General features: G+C 47.0%; 1 protein-coding gene across 1 annotated transcript in view; it reads left to right on the top strand.

The window, feature by feature from the left end:
* The window catches only part of sfrp5 (secreted frizzled-related protein 5), a 95,870-nt gene extending 73,913 nt beyond the window's left edge, over positions 1 to 21,957 (top strand). The window contains exon 3 of the mRNA XM_038773138.1: positions 20,603 to 21,957. Within this exon, the coding sequence (XP_038629066.1) occupies positions 20,603 to 20,928 (326 nt within the window). The 3' untranslated portion in view covers positions 20,929 to 21,957. The remainder of the gene's footprint in view (positions 1 to 20,602) is intronic.
* The last annotated feature ends 361 nt before the right edge of the window (positions 21,958 to 22,318 follow it).

Raw genomic sequence — 22,318 nt, 5'->3', positions numbered from 1 at the left:
TGGCACCCTGACAGCGGTACCAAGGTGGCAGTGCCAAGGTGCCAGAGATGATGCGAGGGTACCACCCTGCCCAGAGCCCAAACACCGAGGGCCACTCTTGGCCTGGCAGATCCTGAGGTGGCGTTATGCCTGACCCACATTTGTGTGGACCAGCGCTAAATGGCTCCACAGAGAGGTCTCCCGGGCGAGGCTGTTATTTCCCGGGAGAATCCAACGCTGTTCATCTGGATCTCACCCAGATTGAGCGTCCTCTCGCGAAAGCTAACGGCCCTGTCACGTCAGCGAGTCGGGCGTGACGTGTCCATTCAATCACACCCAAAATAAAAGAAATATGAACTAAGGGAATCAATAACAAATGTTCCATTGTGCTGGCTAAGCGTTGGCTAAAGGTGAGAAAGGCAGAGGGTAGCTTGCCGGCAGCCTTCCCATTTTTTGAATCTTGTGATATTCTGCACCCACGTTGCTGCTCCTGATTGTGGGAAGTGGGGATTGTGCGCCCCGCAAAACTACGGCCATTATGTACTTAATTGGAAAGCCCATAGGGTAAATGATACACCCCAGAATGGTATGGAGACATCAAAACTCCTGAGCAGGATTTTCCCCCAGGCAATCTCCAACCACCGTGTTCCACATGCCTTTTGGATGGAACTTTAACTCAATCCATCCACCCTCTCAAACATTGGACAGGGCACTGGGGAGAGCTTTCCCGCCCTCCTTCAGAGTGGTGGCCATGGGATCTTCTACACCCACCTCCTGAGAGGGTGGGTTGGGCCTCTGCTTAACATCTCGTCTGAAGAACGGCGCCCAGCGCTCCCTCGGTTGGAGGCACTGGGAATCTCCAATTCCCGCCCGGATCGCCGGACAACAATTGGGCAGGGGAAACCTGACCGTTTGCGCTTCCCTCCCAGCCTGCCTAACCCAGCGAGGCTGCATGCGTATTGGAACAATCCCGTCGCCATTGACAGCTGAGATCGGTACTGAGCAAACCCTGAAACTGTCCTGGTTTGTAAGAGCCAACGCCTCGTAAAACGTCGACGCACATTAGCATGAATGGAGCCTACATCAGAGGCTTACGGAAAAATAAGCAATATGTGTTGTATCCAATATGTTCTTCTGGTCCCAGAAGTGTCCTGTGAGGCACAGGCCTGGTGCCTCTCAACAGCTCGTTCCCCATCAGTCACCAGTACCTCGACACGCTCTTTTGTATATATTTTCAATTCGGCTGCTGCAACGGGAAAGAGCTGTTTTGGGAGTTGCTAACACAGCCGGGATGGGAATGAATTCGGATTACAAGGAAGGCGTTACTTTGCATTACTCACCAATATTGTCAAATAAGCAAACCCCAAAAAAATAGGTTGCATCATCTTCTTTCTTATTCAAACTGAAAAGTCGTTTCGCCAAATCTTCTCCCTCGCAGCCTCACCACCTCGCAAAATATCGCTGATATTGAGATCCATGGTAACGTGGCGGGTGGGGGTGGGGTAAAAATTAAGGTGTTCTTTGTGTTCCTTATTTCAGGATGGTTGGCGTAGTGTTTCACAAAGACCACAAAATAGCTTGAACCTAAACAAAGCTATAAATTTATTAACACTACTAATCTGGATTCAACACGTACTCCTAAAGAATACACAGTTGACTATTAACATTTAAACTACACTGATCTACTGCTCAGCTTAATACTGACATAAACTGTGATCTGCTCTCACTCACACTATTTGTACTTCTGACTCTCTCTGGTTAACTCCGACACACTCTCCCATAAGGCTCAGCATCAATGCCTTATATGCTTCTAACTGTAACTCCCTCTAGTGGCTACTCTAGACACTTCATTAACCCTTGCCGTTCTTACAGTTATGATAATACCACACAAATGGGAGGAGAAGTGGGATATTTGGCCCCTCGAGCCTGCTCCCCCCTTCAGTATGATGGTGTCTGATCCTCCACCTCAGTTCCATTGTCCTGCCCTATTCCTTGATTCCCGAAAAGTTCACACATCTATCGATCTCATTCTTGAATACAGTCAACAACTGAGCACATACAGCTCTCTGGGGTAGAGTCACGATCCTCTAACTGAAGAAAGTTCTCCTCATCTCGGTGCATAATGGCCGAACCCTTATTAGAACATAAGAACATAAGGACTAGGAGCAGGAGTAGGCCATCTGGCCCCTCGAGCCTGCTCCGCCATTCAGTGAGATCATGGCTGATCTTTTGTGGACTCAGCTCCACTTTCCAGCCCGAACACCATAACCCTTAATCCCTTTATTCTTCAAAAAACTATCTATCTTTACCTTAAAAACATTTAATGAAGGAGCCTCAACTGCTTCACTGGGCAAGGAATTCCATAGATTCACAACCCTTTGGGTGAAGAAGTTCCCCCTAAACTCAGTCCTAAATCTACTTCCCCTTATTTTGAGGCTATGTCCCCTAGTTCTGCTGTCACCCGCCAGTGAGACTGTGACTCCTAATTCTAGACTCTCCAGCCCCAGGGAACAATCTCTCACCCTCTACCTTGCTGACCGTTCAATCAAACCGCCTCTCTTTCTTCTAAGGTCCAGAGAGTATGGGCCCCATTCTGCTAAATCCCGCCTCATAGGACAACCCTATCAACCAGGAGCCGATCTAGTGATCCTTCACTGCAGCTCCCTAAAGCCTTCCTTAGGTGAGGAGATTAAGAACTTCCATACAAAAATATGTGGGACAATCCCACAACCAGAATGCCATGCTCCCCCCCCCCCCCCCCCCCCCGATGGCGGACTTCTAGGCAAGATTGAAAGAATGAGATTCCCCCGAGTTCGCGCCCACCCTGACCATGCAGAGATTTAGGGATTTTATGCTGGGAGGTATTTTTGAGATCTTTAACTGACCAATTATCAATCACTGAAGGGCCAGTTTCCACCCAGCCTCGATTTCTAGGCTGGGGGGAGGATTGACCTTGAGTAAAGGAAGCCCAAAAATCAATAGACTTAGCTTTCGGATGGGGAATGGGTGGGGGGGGGGGGGGGGGGGGGGGGTACCTCCATCAGAAGCCTCTTTCTGAAGTCGGGCACCCCGCTGCCTGCCCTGGGACCCCTTGAACGTACCTTGGCCTCCGGTGGCCAGACATAGTCTCAGGTGTCTCCTGCATTTCCCCTTCACTCCTCTGCAGCTCGCTGCAGGGACTTGGCTGCGCTGTCGTCCAACCTGTAAGAATTCTTACAACACCAGGTTAAAGTACAACATGTTTGTTTCAAACACTAGCTTTCGGAGCACTGCTCCTTCCTCAGGTGAATGAACGTATGTGTTTGAAACAAACATGTTGGACTTTAACCTGGTGTTGTAAGGTTTCTTACTGTGCTCACCCCAGTCCAACGCCGGCATCTCCACATTGTCATAATATACACACAGGTATGTAATGGTGCACAGACAGGCAGTGATTGACACACAGGATGACCAATGAACACACAGAACACAGCAGCCAATCACCAGACAGGACACGGCCACTATAACGCCAGAGGGCACTAGTTTTTCCGTTCTCTCAGGATGCAGCCTTTGAGACAGCCAGAGCTCGTGAGCAGCAACTAGAACACACACCATATTGCAGTAAGATAGTCTGGTCAGGTTAGTCTCAGGTGTCCAGTCAACTCAGCATAGTGTCAACCCACAGTTAAAGTATGTATGATAGTTAAGAGTTCAATAAAATCGAGTTGCACTTCTTCAAGCGTTGGAAGCCTGTCTCTCTGACAACTGCAGTAAACGCAGTCCTCGCAGACCCAGCTTACCCAACACATCATGTCCAACCTGTGTACTGGGACCTCCTCCAAAGTGAGGGGAGGGAAGTCCCTTCTGCAGCCACTCGATGCTCTGAATGTGGGTTGGCTGCAGGTCGCTCAGAGTTGGTGGGAAATTCAGGCTCTCGTTTGCATTTTGATTTCCCTCCACTGCCTTCTCCAAGTGACTATTCATCATGTGAGTCTTTACTGTACCAGCAGCTATTTCACCTGTAGAGAGCATTGAAAGGGGCCAAAGTGGCAGGTGACTACGGGCGGGGGGGGGGGGGGGGGGTGCTCTCTCCCTTTATGAGAGAGAGAGCTGACTGGTGGTGGTTTAGCCTGAGGGTCACCACACCTCAGGCAAGCGGCAAGGCTGGGCCTTCATGAATAACCTCAGCCGGTGCGGGAATGGAACCTGTGTTGTTCGCGTCATTCCACGTCACGAACCAGACATCCAGCCAACTGAGCTAAAGCAGCCTCCATAGACAGCATTGCAGTCAAATTAGATCCCATCATGAACTGATGGCTATGTCTGGAGTACAATGAACACAACATTTTCATCATATTAATGGGCCTACTGACTGCCAACAGATAAGCGATGTGCTATTCTTAAGAACAAAAAAAAAACATTTATATAGCAACCTTAAGGGCAGCATGGTGGTACAGTGGTTAGCACTGTTGCCTCACAGCGCTGAGGACCCAGGTTCGATCCTGGACCCCGGTCACTGTCCATGTAGAATTTGCGCATTCTCCTCATGTCTGCGTGGGTTTCATCCCACAACCCAAAGATGTGCAGGTTAGGTGGATTGTCCACGCTAAATTGCCCCTTAATTGGAAAGAAACTTTTATAAAAAATATATATGTTGCAACCTTAAATGGATATTTTGCAGGAGCATTGTCAGCAAACTTTGTTGCTAAGACACTTAAGGAGCTATTTGGGCAGGTAGAGCCAAAAGGGAGGTTGAGGGTGTTGATTTGAAAAGAGTATCTAAAGGACTCTTTGGGGGAGAGATGGGGGAGAGATTTAGGGAGGGGATCAAGATCGTTGGGATAAGTCAGCTGAAGGTACGGCTGTCAATGTTGTTGCAATGAAAAGCCTGGATTCGCAAGCGTTCAGAGATTTACTGTGGGTTGTCGGACTGGGGGAGGTAACTTTTTTAAAAAATATTTTAAACTTATTCGTTCATGAGATGAGGTTTCACTTGCAAGGCCATTGTTTATTGTCCGCCCCTAATTACCCTTGAGGTGATGGTGATGAATCTTCCTGAACTCTGCAGTCCGTGTGGTGTAGGCACACCTACCGTGCTGTTTTCCAGGATTTTGAATCAGCAATGATAAGGGGCAGAATGGTGAGTCACTTGAGGGAGAACCTGCAGTTGGTGGTGTTCACTTTCATCTGCTGCCCTTGTCCTTCTAAATGGTAGAGGTGATGAGTTTGGAAGGTTCTGTGGAAGGAGCCTTGGTGAGGTGCTCCAATGGATCTTGTGGAGCAGTTTTTTCCAAACTTTTTCTCCCGGTACCTACTTTTGCCAACTGGCCGAACTTCGCAACCCACGCTGACCGACCTTCATGGCAGACACCACGATCGCTTACCTTTAATGCGAAAGGGGAGCCTGCTTTGGGTTTTGCATCGTTCCTTGCATTGGCCCAATTGACAAAACCATGGCCTTGATCACCGGGGACGCACAAGATTCCCGCCACGCAGCTCCAATGCTGGGCTGCTGATTCTCCAGCGACTGGAGAATCGGCGGCAATATCGCCCATGCAGTTGCCGCGGCACCAGTTGGAGGCCACTGAACTAGCCCCCCTCAGCGATTCTCCGCAGGCAACGGGTCGAACTCCCGCTGAGGTCCGCCGAGTCCCGCTGGTGTGGTTCAAACCTGGTACCACCCGACGGGAGCTCGGACCCACGGCCGCTGTGGACGTCCTGGTTGGGTGGGGGATCTGACTCCGGGGGGGCCTCCGAGGTGTCCAGGCCCACGATCAGGGGCTTCCGATCTGCGGGCGGCCGCGATCTACAAGTGGCCTACCACCTTCCGCGTGGGCCCGCTGTTCGGTCCCCGCCATATTGCTCCTCGCCGGCTCGGAGATGGCAACCATGCGCATGCGCCGGCACTGAGACGGCCGGGGGGTGCATGCGCGGTCTAGCGCCGGCCGTGGCACGCATGCGTGGACCAGGACCGCCATGCAGAGCTACCTTTCGGCACCGGAGCAGGGCGCAGCACTCCAGCGCCGTGCTAGCCCCCTAAATACCGGAGAATTGCTGGGCCAGAAGTCCTGTTGACGCCAGCGTACACCACTCCGGTGTTTATGCCGGCATCCACCCTTGGCCGGGATTTCGGAGAATTCCGGCCCATACCTCAAGAAATCATCTTCATACCTCTTTGTTACTGAGTTAAGTTTCTTCTTTGAAGCCTGTCAAGCAGAGGCCCTGGAGATATGCAGAGGGAACACTAGGACTGCTCTGTCCTGCCCTGGACTCTCCTGCGCAGCTCTCTCCAGCTGATTCTGTTCGGAGATCCTGTCCAATAAGTAAACTGTCTATTTGAGTCTGTGTCCATCTCTTACTTTCAAGAAAACCGATCATCTGCATAGTTTACTTGCCTTGTCTGCTAGCATCGGGAAAATGGAAGCAACACTGCTCCATGATTTGGTACAAAAGGCTTGTACCAAGATTGCGCTTGACGTCAAACATGCGTTTAGTTGTGTGATCTACTCCCTGCTGCCACCTCTGGCTGGAATACTCCACACGGCCTAGTTTATTTCTATCGAAAAGGCGGCAGCGGCCGCCATTCTCGATGTATAAGCCAGTCGTGGCTGTTGGTCTCTTCTCCCATGATCGGAACCACCGTGGGAACAGCGCGACCAATCGCTCTGTGACCTTCCCGACATCTGCCCCCGACCCACCCACGGGTTGCCACCTGTGCTTTGAAAAACCCCGATCTCAATCCTTCATGATTTATAAACACCTCTACTAAATCTCCTCTTGGTCTTCTCAGCTCTAAAAACGCCTTCACGGGTCCACCCACATTAATTGTAATCGCTCACCCCAGGATCCATGTTGACAAAGAAGTTCTGTGCCCTTTCCAATGGCATACTTCCCAAAGAGTGAGGTGTAGTATTGGACATAATCCTGCAACCGGGGCTAAATGCTGACATTTTCCTTGCTTTAATAATAATAATCTTTATTGTCACAAGTAGGCTTGCATTAACACTGCAATGAAGTTACTATGAAAAGCCCCGAGTCGCCACATTCCGGCGCCTATTCGGGTACACAGAGGGAGAATTCAGAATGTCCAATTCACCTAACAAGCACGTCTTTCGGGTATTTGAACTTATTGCCTCTATTTATTAAGCCCAATATCCCATATGCTTTATGACCTGCTTTGTTGTCCTTCTACCCTCAAAATATTGTGCACAAACATTGCCAGTTCTTCCATCTTCTTGCACCCCTGTTATGAGCCAGGGTTTAGAGAACCCCAAAGTGTATCATGGAGTTCACCTGACCCACAACTTTTAATAGATTGTGGTATGGGGAGCACACGGCCCACTCTACGGTTGTGGTACAGCAGAAATGGAAAAGTATTTTTTAAAAGCAAAACAATGTTTATTCTATGAACTCAAGTTAACCGTTTTAAAACATACAGTGAACATCTTAGCAACCATCAATTCAGATACAACCCCCAAAGAATACAACACTAAGTAATCCTTAAGCTGTCCTTTTTACATCCATAAGACTTCAAACAAAACTTTTAACAGAAGCACATCAGGTTAAAGTCACTACTGAGAGCAGTTATTAGTTTTAAATCACCGAAGGATCAATTTACATTCTTTAGATTAGAGAGAGACTCTAATACACCTTCTGGATGCAACGGCAGCTATCCAGCTCTGAAAACAAACCTAAAACACACCTTGCAGCAAACAGCCTAAAACGAAAGTAAAAAGCTGACAGTCAGGCCAGCTCCACCCACTGTCTGACATCACTGCAGTACCAGCCTCCCCGGACAGGCGCCGGAATGTGGCGACTAGGGGATTTTCACAGTAACTTCATTGAAGCCTACTCGTGCCAATAAGCGATTTTCATTTCATTTTTCAGTAATAAACACTCATTTCTTAAAGGTACTTTTACTACAGATATTTATATACACACCCATTTATAAACACCCATTTCTTAAAGGTACTCTCACATGACACCCTTTGAAAATTGTGTTATTTAACTTGTAACATTTCTCCTTCACTTTCCTACCAAGATATATCACCACTTCTGCGATGAATCAATCTCTCCCATAAGTACTTGATAAATCATACAGTACCCTGAGATTTATGATCGAGGGATAGCGCACAAAATCAAGGATATTATGGTGAACCTTTATTAAACATTGGATTGGCCTCAACAGGAGTGTTGTGCTTGAAGGGATAATGGGAGCTTGTCAGAAAGACACAGCGACAATCATGGGAGATTTAAATCTACATGTAGGCTGGAAAAGTCAAATGGGCAACAGTGGCATAGGTGAGCAATTTATAGCATGTTTTGAGGATAGTTTCTTAGAAAAGCACATTCTGCAGCCAACCAGAGAAAAGGTCAATCTAGAACTGGTACTGTGTAAAATGAGATAGCATTCATTCAGTTTTTTTTTTACAAATTTAGAGTACCCAATTCCTTTACCAATTAAGGGCCAATTTAGCGTGGCCAATCCACCCAGCTTGCACATTTTTTGGGTTGAGGGGGTGAAACCCAGGCAAATGCGGGGAGAATGTGCAAACTCCACACAGACAGTGACCCAGAGCCAGGATTGAACCTGGGACCTCGGTGCCGTGAGGCTGCAGTGCTAACCACTGTGCCACCGTGCTGCCCACTATAGTATTCATTGATGACCTCGTTGTGAAGAAAGCCCTAGGTAGCAGCGATCATAATTTTTTTTAAAATTTAGAGTACCCAATTAATTTTTTCCAATTAATGGGCAATTTATCGTGGCCAATCCACCGACTCTGCACATCTTTGGGTTGTGGGGGCGAAACCCGCGCAGACACGGGGAGAATGTGCAAACTCCACATGGAGAAGTTGTGATCATAATATGATTGAATTTTAAACTCAGTTTGAGGGAGAGAAGAGTGCGACCAAGACTGGTATTTTAAGTTTAAATAAGGGCATTTATGAAGACATGAAAGTGGAGCTACCTAGAGTGAATTGGCAAATGTGCTCGAGATCCTGAGGGGTCCTGACAGGGAGAATGTGGAGAGGATGTTTCTTTTTGTCGGAGAATCTAAAAGCAGGGGATCACTGTTTAAAAATAGGGGGTCACTCATAAGACAGAAATAAGGAGAAACTGTTTCTCTCAGAGGGTCAGGGGGCTTTAGAACACTCTTCCTCCACTGGGTAATTTCCCCAGTCCTTGAATATTTTCAAGGCAGAGGTAGATGGATTCTTCATTAACAAGAGGGTGGAAGGTCATCGGGGGGGTGGGGGGGGTGGTAGGCAGGAGCGTGGGGTTGAGCTTCCAATCAGATCAGCTACAATCTACTTAAACGGCAGAGCGGGGCAGAGCCGATTGACTTACCCCTGCTCCGAATTTGTTTGTTCGTATTCTGGGGCACCACATTGCAGGGAGGACATGAAACCTCTGGCGAAGATGGTTTTCAAAATGGCTCCAGGGAAGCGAGATCTCAGCAACGTGGCTGGATTGGGGAAAATGGGGTTTATCCCTTTGGGGGAGAGAAGGCTGAGGGGGGATTTGATAGAGGTGTTCAAAATCATAAGGAGTGTGGACTGGCTAGAGAGAGAGAAGTTGTTCCCAGCGGTGGACGTTTACATCATTCTCGTTTCGAGGGATTGACCACAATGACCACGTTGGGCGTTTTGAACTCTCTTCTCCAAATGGCAAATGATGTGAAAACAATTGTTAATTTTGAACCTAAACATTGCAGGATTATTGTTATCCAAAGTTATTAAGGAATATGGAGAAAAGTGTAGGTGGAGTTAAGTCGGATATCAGCTATGATCACATTGATAGCAGAACAAACGTAAGGGGCTGAATGGCCTCCTTCTGTTGTCCCAGGCAACATATCAATAATTGTTATTCCACCGCAAAGCTTCAATATTCTGCCTAGAGTGTGGAGCCCAATATTGGACTGTCTCTGATCTCTTGCAAGGCTGAATAAGGTAGACCTGCTTTAAATACTACTTACTCTGATGTTGTGAGCGCAATGACTACTAAGCCTGGGAATAGCCCCTCGCCCTCCTATCTTCCAGAGAGTCCTGGCCACTACACATTACGATCTGTGAATAGGTTGAACCCAAACCTTTGAGATAATTGCCAAAACAAGCAGAGGGTGAAAATGAGAAACCTTTGTTTTAGTCGTGAATAGGAATGCAATCTCTGAAAATGCAGTGGCAGCAGATGTAATAGAAGCTCCCAAAAAGGGAATTGGAAAAAGACTTGAAGAGGAAAACAGTGACAGAGCTGTGCGCAATGGCCAGTGGCATGGCGTGCAGGCAGTGAGTGGGCTGAACGGCCTTGTTCTGTGCGGTGAGGTTCAATCAATCTCCGCTGAGCATGAGACCCCAGCTACGTATAATCAGCCAGCAATTGTTGCTAAAATGGGTTGAGTAAAAGTGACTGAATCACAGGTCACTTCTCTCCGATGTCAGCTTGTGTTTTCCTTTTGTAAAAGGATTTAATTTATTCCTTATTGTTAATCCCGAAGAAACCACACTTGTGGTCCAAGCATAATTCTGATCCTCGTGTCAAATTCCAATGAGTCCAAACAGTTTCCCATTCACTGGCATTACACATAAAGATCCCATCCAAGCAAAACATGTTACTCATGATTCAAGGGTAAGAAGTCTTACAACACCAGGTTAAAGTCCAACAGGTTTGTTTCAAACACGAGCTTTCGGAGCACGGCTCCTTCTTCAGGCATCTCCACATCATGATTCAAGGGTAAAGTGTTCTTTGATTCCTGCTGCTGTTGCAAATCGCAATGTTCACATGCCTGCAGTATGGAACCTGCTGAGGATTGGACAACAGACCAGTCACTTTAATATAGGTTTGTTTCTTGTTTCTATACAGTATATCCTTTTTTCCAGTTTATTAACTTACTCCTGGGTATCTGTTATTCTATATATAAACCACCCCAAACCCCTCGATTAGATTCCAGTCTGTAACTCACTCTCGGGTATCTGTTATTCTATATATAAACCCCCTGAACCCCTTGATTAGATTCCAGTCTGTAACTCACTCCCAGGTATCTGTTATTCTATATATAAACCGCCCAAACCCCTCGATTAGATTCCAGTCTGTAACTGACTCCCGGGTATCTGTTATTCTATATATAAACCACCCAAACCCCTTAATTAGATTCCAGTCTGTAACTCACTCCTGGGTATCTGTTATTCTGTATAGAAACCACCCCGAACCCCTCGATTAGATTCCAGTCTGTAACTCACTCCCGGATATCTGTTATTCTATATATAAACCACCCAAACCCCTCGATTAGATTCCAGTCTGTAACTCACTCCCGGGTATCTGTTATTCTACATATAAAGCACCCTGAACCCCTCGATTAAATTCCAGTCTGTAACTCACTCCCGGGTATCTGTTATTCTACATATAAACCACCCGTACCCCTTAATTAGATTCCAGTCTGTAACTCACTCCTGGGTATCTGTTATTCTATATATAAACCATCCTGAAACCCTCGATTAGATTCCAGTCTGTAACTCACTCTCGGGTATCTGTTATTCTGTATATGAACAACCCAAACCCCTCGATTAGATTCCAGTCTGTAACTCATTCCCGGGTATCTGTTATTCTATATATAAACCAGCCCGAACCCCTCGATTAGATTCCAGTGTGTAACTCACTCCCGGGTATCTGTTATTCTATATATAAACCACCCCAAACCCCTCGATTAGATTCCAGTCTGTAACTCTCTCCCGGGTATCTGTTATTCTATATATAAACCACCCAAACCCCTCGATTAGATTCCAGTCTGTAACTCACTCTCGGGTATCTGTTATTCTATATATAAACCACCCCAAACCCCTCGATTAGATTCCAGTCTGTAACTCACTCTCGGGTATCTGTTATTCTATATATAAACCACCCTGAACCCCTCAATTTGATTCCAGTCTGTAACTCACTCTCGGGTATCTGTTATTCTACATATAAACCACCCTGAACCCCTCGAATGGATTCCAGTCTGTAACTCACTCCCGGGTATCTGTTACTCTGTGTATAAACCACCCCAAACCCCTCGATTAGATTCCAGTCTGTAACTCACTCCCGGGTATCTGTTATTCTATATATAAACCACCCCAAACCCCTCGATTAGATTCCAGGCTGTAACTCGCTCCCGGGTATCTGTTATTATATATATAAACCACCCTGAACCCCTCGATTAGATTCCAGTCTGTAACTCACTCCTGGGTATCTGTTATTATATATATAAACCACCCTGAACCCCTCGATTAGATTCCAGTCTGTAACTCACTCCCGGGTATCTGTTATTATATATATAAACCACCCTGAACCCCTCGATTAGATTCCAGTCTGTAACTCACTCCCGGGTATCTGTTATTCTATATATAAACCACCCAAACCCCTCGATTAGATTCCAGTCTGTAACTCACTCCCGGGTATCTGTTATTCTATATATAAACCACCCTGAACCCCTTGATTAGATTCCAGTCTGTAACTGACTCCCGGGTATCTGTTATTCTATATATAAACCACCCTGAACCCCTCGATTAGATTCCTGTCTGTAACTCACTCCCGGGTATCTGTTATTCTATATATAAACACCCCGAACCCCTCGATTAGATTCCTGTCTGTAACTCACTCCCGGGTATCTGTTATTCTATATATAAACACCCCGAACCCCTCGATTAGATTCCAGTCTGTAACTCACTCCCGGGTATCTGTTATTCTATATTCCGCCTTTTCAATCTTGTACCTTGCCCGAGATGTGGTGATCCTCAGGTGCAATCGCCACCGGTCAGCTCTCCCCCTCAAAGGGGAAAGCAGCCTGTGGTCATCTGGGACTATGGTGACTTTACCATACCTTTATGCTTATGTCCCCCGCTCACCCACTTCATACCCTTCAATTTGATTCCAGCCTGTTACTCAGCCCCGGGTGTCTGGATCAACCAGAGGGTTAACTGTTGGGGTTGGGGTTGACGGGGAGACAGGGCATGGAGTGCTATGTGCGATGTAAGTCAGGAGCTCCTCATTATCTGCCTGGTCTCCATGCTCCTATCACGGTATGTCAGTGTCCATGGGGAGCAATAGACGATGAAGCCATTGAGATGTGCAGTCAGGCACGTTTAGATAGTTTCGAAGTTTCGCTATAATCGCATCTGGTCAATGTTATTCATGGGCAGACGCAATCCCCACATCAATATTCGATTTAGCAAAGTGAGAGAGATCTCTGGACTCAGGCCGATAAGAACCGAAGAGGAAATTGCTTTTATTCAGCCAAACAAGATTTAAAAATTGAGTCTCAGCATGGCACAGGGAATTCTCGACAGGTTAATAAAAAGCATATGAGAAATGAAGTGAAATCCTGCAGGCATCAGTGTAGGCTGTAGAGTATTGGGGGTTCATTTCACCAAAACAATGGGGTTTACACCCCATCTTCCCTACGACAATTGTACCCTCAGTGGAGCATAAAGTCCCGCTGGAGGGTGTGAGGTCCGGTGTAAACGGGAGGAATTAAAGTTGGGTGTCCAACTCGGGCCAGCTCTGTTCTGTTCCAGTTGGGTTAGAGTTACCATTTGCCCTCTGGCCTCCATAGGACTCTCTAGCTATGGATGTCAGCTGGAATAGATGGGACAGCACACTCACTGTTTAGCTCACTCGGCTAAATCGCTGGTTTTGAAGGCAGACCAAGGCAGGCCAGCAGCACAGTTCGATTCCCGTACCAGCCTCCCCGAACAGGCGCCGGAATGTGGCGACTAGGGGCTTTTCACAGTAACTTCATTTGAAGCCTACTCGTGACAATAAGCGATTTTCATTTTTCATTTTACTCTTCGGAGGCATCCTGGTTACGAACGCAACCTCTCTTGATGGGTCTCGCCTGTAAAACACCCCACGCGCTTCAATGGGTTTGGTGGTCATCCTCATGCATTTCAATGTTACGCATCTCACTCCTGACATGCCCCCTCTGCCAATGGCTCTGCTTGGCTGATGAAGAGAACAGAGCACAACATTTTCTGAAGAGGCTCATGGTGGATGGTAGACCTCTTCCTTCCGAGGATTGGGTTTGGCCCGTAGCTCTCCGAGATGAGTCTTTCTTCCGTGTGAGGGATTAACTCCAGCCTGTTAATGCTACTGGAAGTGTTGAATGACTGCGGGGAAGCCAGTATTGACAGTAGTGCATAGACTGCCAACTCCTCGCATGGAGAGAAGAGAAACACTGCCATCTAAAAAATCCACACCAAAGATACATTTTTCCAGTGCCTCAAGTGGAGATCAGCAGAGGATACAGATTTACTGTGTTTGGTAAAGGAAACCGAAGCAACATGGGGAATTAACCCAATGAATAGTTGGAACCCGGGTTGTTGCAACATCATGTGCATGCCATTGCATTGTAAAGTAGCAGAGCAAGGGCTAACATGGGACTGGAGAATGGCACTGCCCACGGTATGATGTATAGAGTCACATGGTAAGAGACTCAGCGTGAACACAATCTGGAAGCCTACCTGCATGGCAGCAGCACCATGCAAGATAGTAACCTGGGATCTGTAAATAGTTAAAGACTAACAATAAATGGTTCATATTTAAACACACAAGTTTGAAGATATAATCATCAAGAAATCTGAATAACCATTCTTGGAACACTGGTCAGCAATCTTTTTTACCTAAAGAGGCCCTTTTTAAAAATATGTCCAAAATAAAAAGCCACAAGATGGCAATTTGGCATTTCTAAGCCAAATACTCAGCAAATTACACATTGGGCAAGATTCTCCGGACACGTTCGTCCGGCGACTGGAGATTCCCGCCCGAGGTCAATGGATTTTTCCATTGTCGGCGTCTCGCCCGTGGCGATCTTGTGGCGGGCGGGGCTGGAGAATCCAGCCCATTGTCTCTGATAAAATGAATAATTTGCATATGATAAATAATATACACGCTTTAAATTGGTGGATTGGATTCTATATGTCTCAGCGGGAAAAGGGAGGGAGAACGGAATCTGAGTGGTCCACTCATTTACCCCCCCCCCCCCCACAGTCTCTGCTTGTCCAATCAAGGCTAATTAGTGGCTGGCTGGTGGGAAGAAGGATAATTATACGTGCAAGGAGGGGTGTTTGGGGGGGGGGGGGTGTAAGGGGGTCTCTGCGCCCAATCTGCATTGCAGTCTGAAACGTCATGAGCCAGAGGGACAATGCCGCAAACAGCAGGTCAGCGTTGACTAGAACAGTAAATGGAATGGCCTCATCGCACCCGACCCAGTGACGTGACCAGGCTGCTAAATCTCGTGAGAGGCCTCGTTGAGCGATATCCAGATTTACATATTTAAATTAGGCTCATTTAAATATGCATGCATCCGATACTCCCAAGGCACGGCAACTAATGCCTGCACCTGGGCGGTCTCGCAATGGCATTGTTTAGTACTGGGGATCAGGCGTAACAACACGGAGAGGCGGGACCTCCCAGGCCATTGAAGACCCTTGGGCGGTCTGCGACAGGGCATGGTAGCACCCTGGTTCTCCCTCTGGCACCCAAGCACCTTGGCACTGCCACCCTAGCACTGTCAATATGTCCAGGTGGCACTGCCAGAATGGCAGGGGCACTGCCAGGGTGTCTGGGCGGCAGTGCTATGGGGCCATGTGCCAGGATGGCACTGCAAAGAGCGGTGGCCTGAGGGGAGCCATGCCCATGAAACGCGGGTGAGGTGGGTACAAAGGATAGGGGGTGAAGGGCGAATTTGAAAGGGCATCATAAAGTTTGGTGGGGTGAAGGTGAAGGGCAGGGGTCCTGAAAGGGAGGGGGGGCCGAAAGGAGGGGTGGGTACGCCTGAAAAGGGGAGGGGGGCTATCAGCGACACCTTGGCGGGGTGTCCTCACTTGGTGGGGTGCAGGGTAATGCCCATGTGTGTGGGGAGGGGTGGCATTGCCCGTGTGTGTGGAGTATGGGGCGGATCCTCAAGCTTACTTAGAGATCGGGATACCCTTCAAAATGGTGGCCCAATCTCTAAGGAGCCAGTCTGGCCAGGGAGTTCAACCCGCCAGCGATGAAAACATTTGTGTAGCGACCGGGGGGAGAAACTCCCCAAGGCCCAAAAAAAATGACTCGAGGCGGGAAGGTAAAGACTGGAAACGTCCGGCCAAAGAGTGAGTGAATACCGGATCTCACCCAAACATCTGGCGGAAAACACCCCACCAAACTCACCCAAAATAACACTTGAAATGTTTTGGTTAAATCGTACCCATAGGTGTGAATAGTCACGTTTTGTCTTTGTTCTATAATTTGTCAGTGAAGTTATCTCTAAAGCAAACATTAACGTTAAGATGTTGCAACTTTGTCTATTGATACAAAACAGCACATTCGGAATAATTCCTCATCTCAGCGACGTTAAAAAACAATAATGGTAACACAGCCATGAAACCTGTTCCTCAAAACAAGGGTGTTATCAAATAACCAGATTGTAACCACACCATTCAATCAAGCTTATATACGGGACAATTATATTTTCATTAAAATAATTATTTGAAGCCGTTAGGTGCGGCGTAATGTTTACCTATCAAAAACATGGCTTACTTTTCTCTTGACGTATTTTGTTTCGACCTTATCCGTCTTAACACAATCTGACTGGAAAAAGCTGGGAGCCACAAATGTGATGTTAGTGACACAGGTTTCAGGCCCTTGGCCTTTATTGCAAGAGCGATGGGGTATAAATGCAGGGACGTCTTCCTACAACTGTGCAGGTATTGGTGCTCCGGTTTCCTTCCACAGTCCAAAGATGTGCAGGTTAGGCTAAATTGCCCCTTAGTGTCCAGGAATGTACAGGTTAGGTTATGGGGCGTGGGCCTAGGTAGGGTGCTCTTTCAGAGGGTTGGTGCCAACTCGATCAGCCGAATGGCCTCTTTGTGCGTTGTGGGAATTCTAGGGATCTGCTTACTTAAGGAGAGCTGTACTTGCATTGGAAGGGGTTCAGAGATGGTTAATTCCTGGGGTGCAGGGGTTGTCCTACGAGGAGGGGTTGAGCAGATTGGGCATGTACTCATTGAAGTTTAGAAGAATGAGAGGTGCTCTTATTGAAATGTAAAAGATTCGCCTTGTGGGGGCATGTAGAAAATAGGGGTACATTTTAAGGGCTCTCCTATTTAAGTTTAGCTCACAAGGCTAATCGCTGGCTTTTAAAGCAGACCAAGCAGGCCAGCAGCACGGTTCGATTCCCGTACCAGGCTCCCCGGACAGGCGCCGGAATGTGGCGACTAGGGGCTTTTCACAGTAACTTCATTGAAGCCTACTCGTGACAATAAGCGATTTTCATTTCATTTCATTTCATTTCAAGTTGGAGACGAGGAGGAATTTCTTCTCCCAGAAGATGTTAGTGGTTGGAACTCTCTTCCCCGGAAAGCAGTGACGGTGGATCATTGAATATATTCAAGCCTGAGTTGGACAGATCTTTGGTCAACAAGGGAGTCGAGGTGGGGAGCAGACAGGAAAGTGGAGTTGAGGCCACAATCAGATCAGCCATGATCTTATCAAATGGTGGAGCAGGCCTGAGAGGCCGAATGGCCTACTCTTGCTCCTATTTGTTATGATCTTATGACCCCTGAGTTATACTGCCTGGTAGGCTGGGAGTAACAAATTCGACAGCTGCCAAACAGTTGAAGGAGAAAATAAACTTCAGGGTGTGGGGAAAGAGCTGGGGGAGTGGGATTAACTGGACTGAGTTGGAGCAGATTTAATGGGCTGAATGGCCTCCATCTGTGTTGTCCCATTTTGCGATTCTACATAAAGTGAACCGTGTAATCGTGCCAGAATCACCCTGGTTCTTTTCAAACCTCAACAGATCAGTATGAAAGATGCCTTGTTCTACTCCCTAACCCCTCCATGGCTTTCCCTGTCCCCGTCTGAATGTTTCTCTCCAGCCACCAGTCCGAGTCCAGCTCATAACTTCTGACTCTTCTCCAGCCATTACCAGACATCCAAGTGCTATTTTGATTGTAACGTGCTTTGGGACATCCTGCCTGGGAATGGGGGGAGTGGGGGATTGGCGGGGGGAGTGTGGATGATGGGCGTGAAAGGTCTTACAAGTCTTTCTACATTGACACACAGCAACGTCATGTAAACTGAGAGTATCCCAATCGCACTCACTCACTCACTGAAACACCGCCTCACCACTCTTCCAACTTCATTCAAAGTTACATCCTGAATTTGGCTATTTCAAATCTGTTAGCTGCCCATGATTCTCTCAGAGATACTTCCAATGCACGGTAGCATTGTGGATAGCACAATCGCTTCACAGCTCCAGGGTCCCAGGTTCGATTCCAGCTTGGGTCACTGTCTGTGCAGAGTCTGCACATCCTCCCCGTGTGTGCGTGGGTTTCCTCCGGGTGCTCCGGTTTCCTCCCACAGTCTAAAGATGTGCAGTTTAGGTGGATTGGCCATGATAAATTGCCCTTAGTGTTGGGTGGGGTTACTGGGTTATGGGGCTAGGGTGAAGGTGTTGACCTTGGGTAGGGTGCTCTTTCCAAGAGTTGGTGCAGACTCGATGGGCTGAATGGCCTCCTTCTGCACTGTAAATTCTATGAAAATTCGAAGAAATCTAATAATAGCTGACAAGCTCAACCCTGCCCAGTGTTATCTCATTCCCCAGACCTTTGACACCAAGGATCAACATCATGTGTCTTTCTCTTCATTGAATCTAGGCTGTGGATACTGGGGAAATACAAAAGAAAGATTTGCATTTCTATCGCACTTTTCACATCCTCAAGATATTCCAAAGAGCTTTACAGCCAATGAAGTATATTTTGCAGTGCAGTCACTGTGGTGACGTAAGAAGTGCAGCAACTATTTTGCACACAGAAGCTCCCATAAACAGCAGAGTGATAATAGAACATAGAAAAATACAGCACAGAACAGGCCCTTCGGCCCACGATGTTGTGCCGAAACTTTGTCCTAGATTAATCATAGATTATCATAGAATTTACAGTGCAGAAGGAGGCCATCCGGCGCATCGAGTCTGCACCGGCTCTTGGAAAGAGCACCCTACCCAAGGTCAACACCTCCACCCTATCCCCATAACCCAGTAACCCCACCCAACACTAAGGGCAATTTTGGACACCAAGGGCAATTTATCATGGCCAATCCACCTAACCTGCACATCTTTGGACTGTGGAAGGAAACTGGAGCACCCGGAGGAAACCCACGCACACACATGGAGGATATGTAGACTCCGCACAGACAGTGGCCCAGGATGGAATCGAACCTGGGACCCTGGAGCTGTGAAGCAGTTGTGCTATCCTTAATGCTACCGTGCTGCTCTTAAGAACAAATTAATCTACACCCCATCATTTTACCGTAATCCATGTACCTATCCAATAGCCGCCTGAAGGTCCCTAATGTTTCCGACTCAACTACTTCCACAGGCAGTGCATTCCATGCCCCCACTACTCTCTGGGTAAAGAACCTACCTCTGACATCCCCCCCTATATCTTCCACCATTCACCTTAAATTTATGTCCCCTTGTAATGGTTTGTTTCACCCGGGGAAAAAGTCTCTGACTGTCTACTCTATCTATTCCCCTGATCATCTTATAAACCTCTATCAAGTCGCCCCTCATCCTTCTCCGTTCTGATGAGAAAAGGCCCAGCACCCTCAACCTTTCCTCGTAAGACCTATTCTCCATTCCCAGCAACATCCTGGTAAATATCCTTTGCACCTTTTCCAAAGCTTCCACATCCTTCCTCAAACGAGGCGACCAGAACTGCACACAGTACTCCAAATGTGGCCTTACCAAGGTTTTGATAATGATCGGATCTGTTTTAGTGATGTTAATTGAGGCAGAAATATTGGCCGTCAGTCAACACGCCCACTCTTCCGAGTGATCTTTTATGTCCTTCTGAGAGGGCAGTGAGGGTCTTAAATATTCAACAGTTTGTGTGAAAGATGGTACCTCTGACAGTGCAGCACTCCTTCAGTACTGCACCGGAGTTCCAGCGTGGATTTTGCAATGTCTGGAATGGAATTTGAACTTCTGAAGACTGCAAATAACTGAACCACGGCTGATACCCAAGTGCCAGGAACTTGCATATCTAGATTTTTAAAATTATTTCATGAGAGTGGACATCTCTGTCAAGGCCAGCATCTGTTGACCATCCCTAATTGCTCTTGAGAATGTTCTTCGCAAACACATGTCTTCGGGATAACAGGGATGGGCTTAGAAGGCACCTGACCATTATTTACAAAATCCGCCACAAGATGGGTGGCATGGTAGCACAGTGGTTAGCACAGTTGCTTCACAGCTCCAGGGTCCCAGGTTCGATTCCCGACTTGGATCACTTTCTGTGCGGAGTCTGCACGTTCTCCCCGTGTCTGCATGGGTTTCCTCCGGGTGCTCCGGTTTCCTCCCACGGTCCAAAGATGTGCAGGTTAGGTGAATTGGCCATGATAAATTACCCTTAGGTTAGGCGGGGTTACGGGGATAGGGTGGAGGTGTGGGCTTAAGTGGACAGCTCGTTCCAAGAACCGGTGCAGACTCGATGGGCCGTATGGCCTCCTTCTGCACTGTAAATTCAATGATTCTATGTCTCAATTGATCCCAATTCCGTTGGGTAGGGTGGGGGAATGTGTCACAGATCGTTAACGATTCCCGCTCTCTTGTTTCTCTTTATTTCTTCGCAGCGCTCAAGATGAAGATCAAAGAGATAAAGAGGGAGAAGGGAGACCGGAAAATCATCTCGCAGAGGAAGAAGAAAGTCCTGAAGTTGGGACCCTTGAAAAAGAAGGACCTCAAGAAGTTGGTTCTGTTCATAAAAAACGGAGCAAGCTGCCCCTGTAACCAGCTGGACAATCCAAACAGCAACTTCCTAATTATGGGTCGGAAATGGGACAACCAGCTTCTCCTCACTGTCATTCACAAATGGGACAAAAAGAACAAGGACTTGCGCTATGCTGTGAAAATAATGAAAACCTATCAATGTCCAACATATCATCATGTCTTTCAATGACTGCACTTGGGGAAAGGTGCTAACTTGGAAAGTAAACTGAAACAAACTCTCAAAAATTTGCTTTTATAATTTCCTTTTTTTTTAAATTACACTCTTCCAATCTTATTGAATGAACTTCTCCTTATATAATGATTCCTTTATAATCTATCTTGTCTCAATAACCAGATGGAATAGAAAGTTTAAACATGCTTTAAATGATTTAGATGATAAATGAATGCAAACTCAGAGGGCAAAAATTAAACCAATGTCTCTGTATCTCTCTCTCTCTCTCTCCCTCTGACCATCTCTTTTCCCTCTTCAAAAATAATACCTGACATGAGGAAGGTTGTTTGTGGTTCCCTGAGTTGTGGGAATAAAAAATATTATGGGATGTATTACTGATGGAGGTCGCCGTGCCTAGGACCTCTCCAGTGAACAACCAGCTCGGTGGACATCTTTGCAGCGTCTTAAACTGAAAGAAAACTTGCTCCAACCAAGAGATTAATGTTGGTCTTCTCGATATGGCATGGACTCCTTGGGGTTTAGCTGAGAGTTGGGTTGAAAGACCTTGGCTTTTCCGGAAAAGAAACCAGAATTGACAGCATTGTATCGCCATGGTTTTGCTTGCTGCCTGACTGGAGAGATGGGACACCCTGCCCAATGATAAGGGGAGAACTGTCTTGTCGTGTGTCACACACTTCAATGAGGATTGTTGGCTATGAATTTATCGTCATGGCGATAATTGTCCTGGTCATCTACTGTGGATTAAATGTTTTTATGTACTGAAACCTTCAATGTGAAAAGTCCTAAGGCATGATAATGGCAGAGTGTTATTTTTCAATGTATGCCTATAAGCACCGTCATGCATGTTAGAACTACATACCAACAGTGATTATTTTGTTCCTTTTTAAAATATTATTACAATTTGCAATCTTTTTTATTTTTTAAATGCCTGGTGATGGCACCTCCGATCTGAGGTACCGCCCACAGGTTACCTTGGCCAAGAACCTGCTCACGTTTAAATAATAAAAAGTAAGTAACCTGAATTAGCACAATTGTATGTTCTAAATATCTCGTCGAGTGTTCCTTTCGCAATTCCCCTTTTGCTGAAAGGGGCAGTGCTTTTGTCACTGCAGGGGGAGGAGAAGGAGGAAGTCACCAAGTCTTCGTCAACCGCACTGGCCAAATCTGCAGCCTCCAAGGGGCCCTGTGAACACCATCAGCTCCAGTCACACACACACCGACCTGATTTGGAGATCAGCACTGTGTCAAATTCTGGATCTCCCTCAGTTATCTGGTGTGTCCGTTACATAACATCAATCTAAATGTTTAAATGCAGCAAGCATTGTAGGAGCGTTTTCACTGCGGGCTGCAGCGATTCAAGCAGGTGGTTCACCTCCACGTTCTTAAG

The sequence above is a fragment of the Scyliorhinus canicula genome, chromosome 16, assembly GCF_902713615.1.
Source record: "Scyliorhinus canicula chromosome 16, sScyCan1.1, whole genome shotgun sequence".
Classification (NCBI taxonomy): domain Eukaryota; kingdom Metazoa; phylum Chordata; class Chondrichthyes; order Carcharhiniformes; family Scyliorhinidae; genus Scyliorhinus; species Scyliorhinus canicula.
The sequence above is the reverse complement of the archived record's forward strand: the minus strand, read 5'-3'. Positions and strand labels throughout refer to the sequence as shown.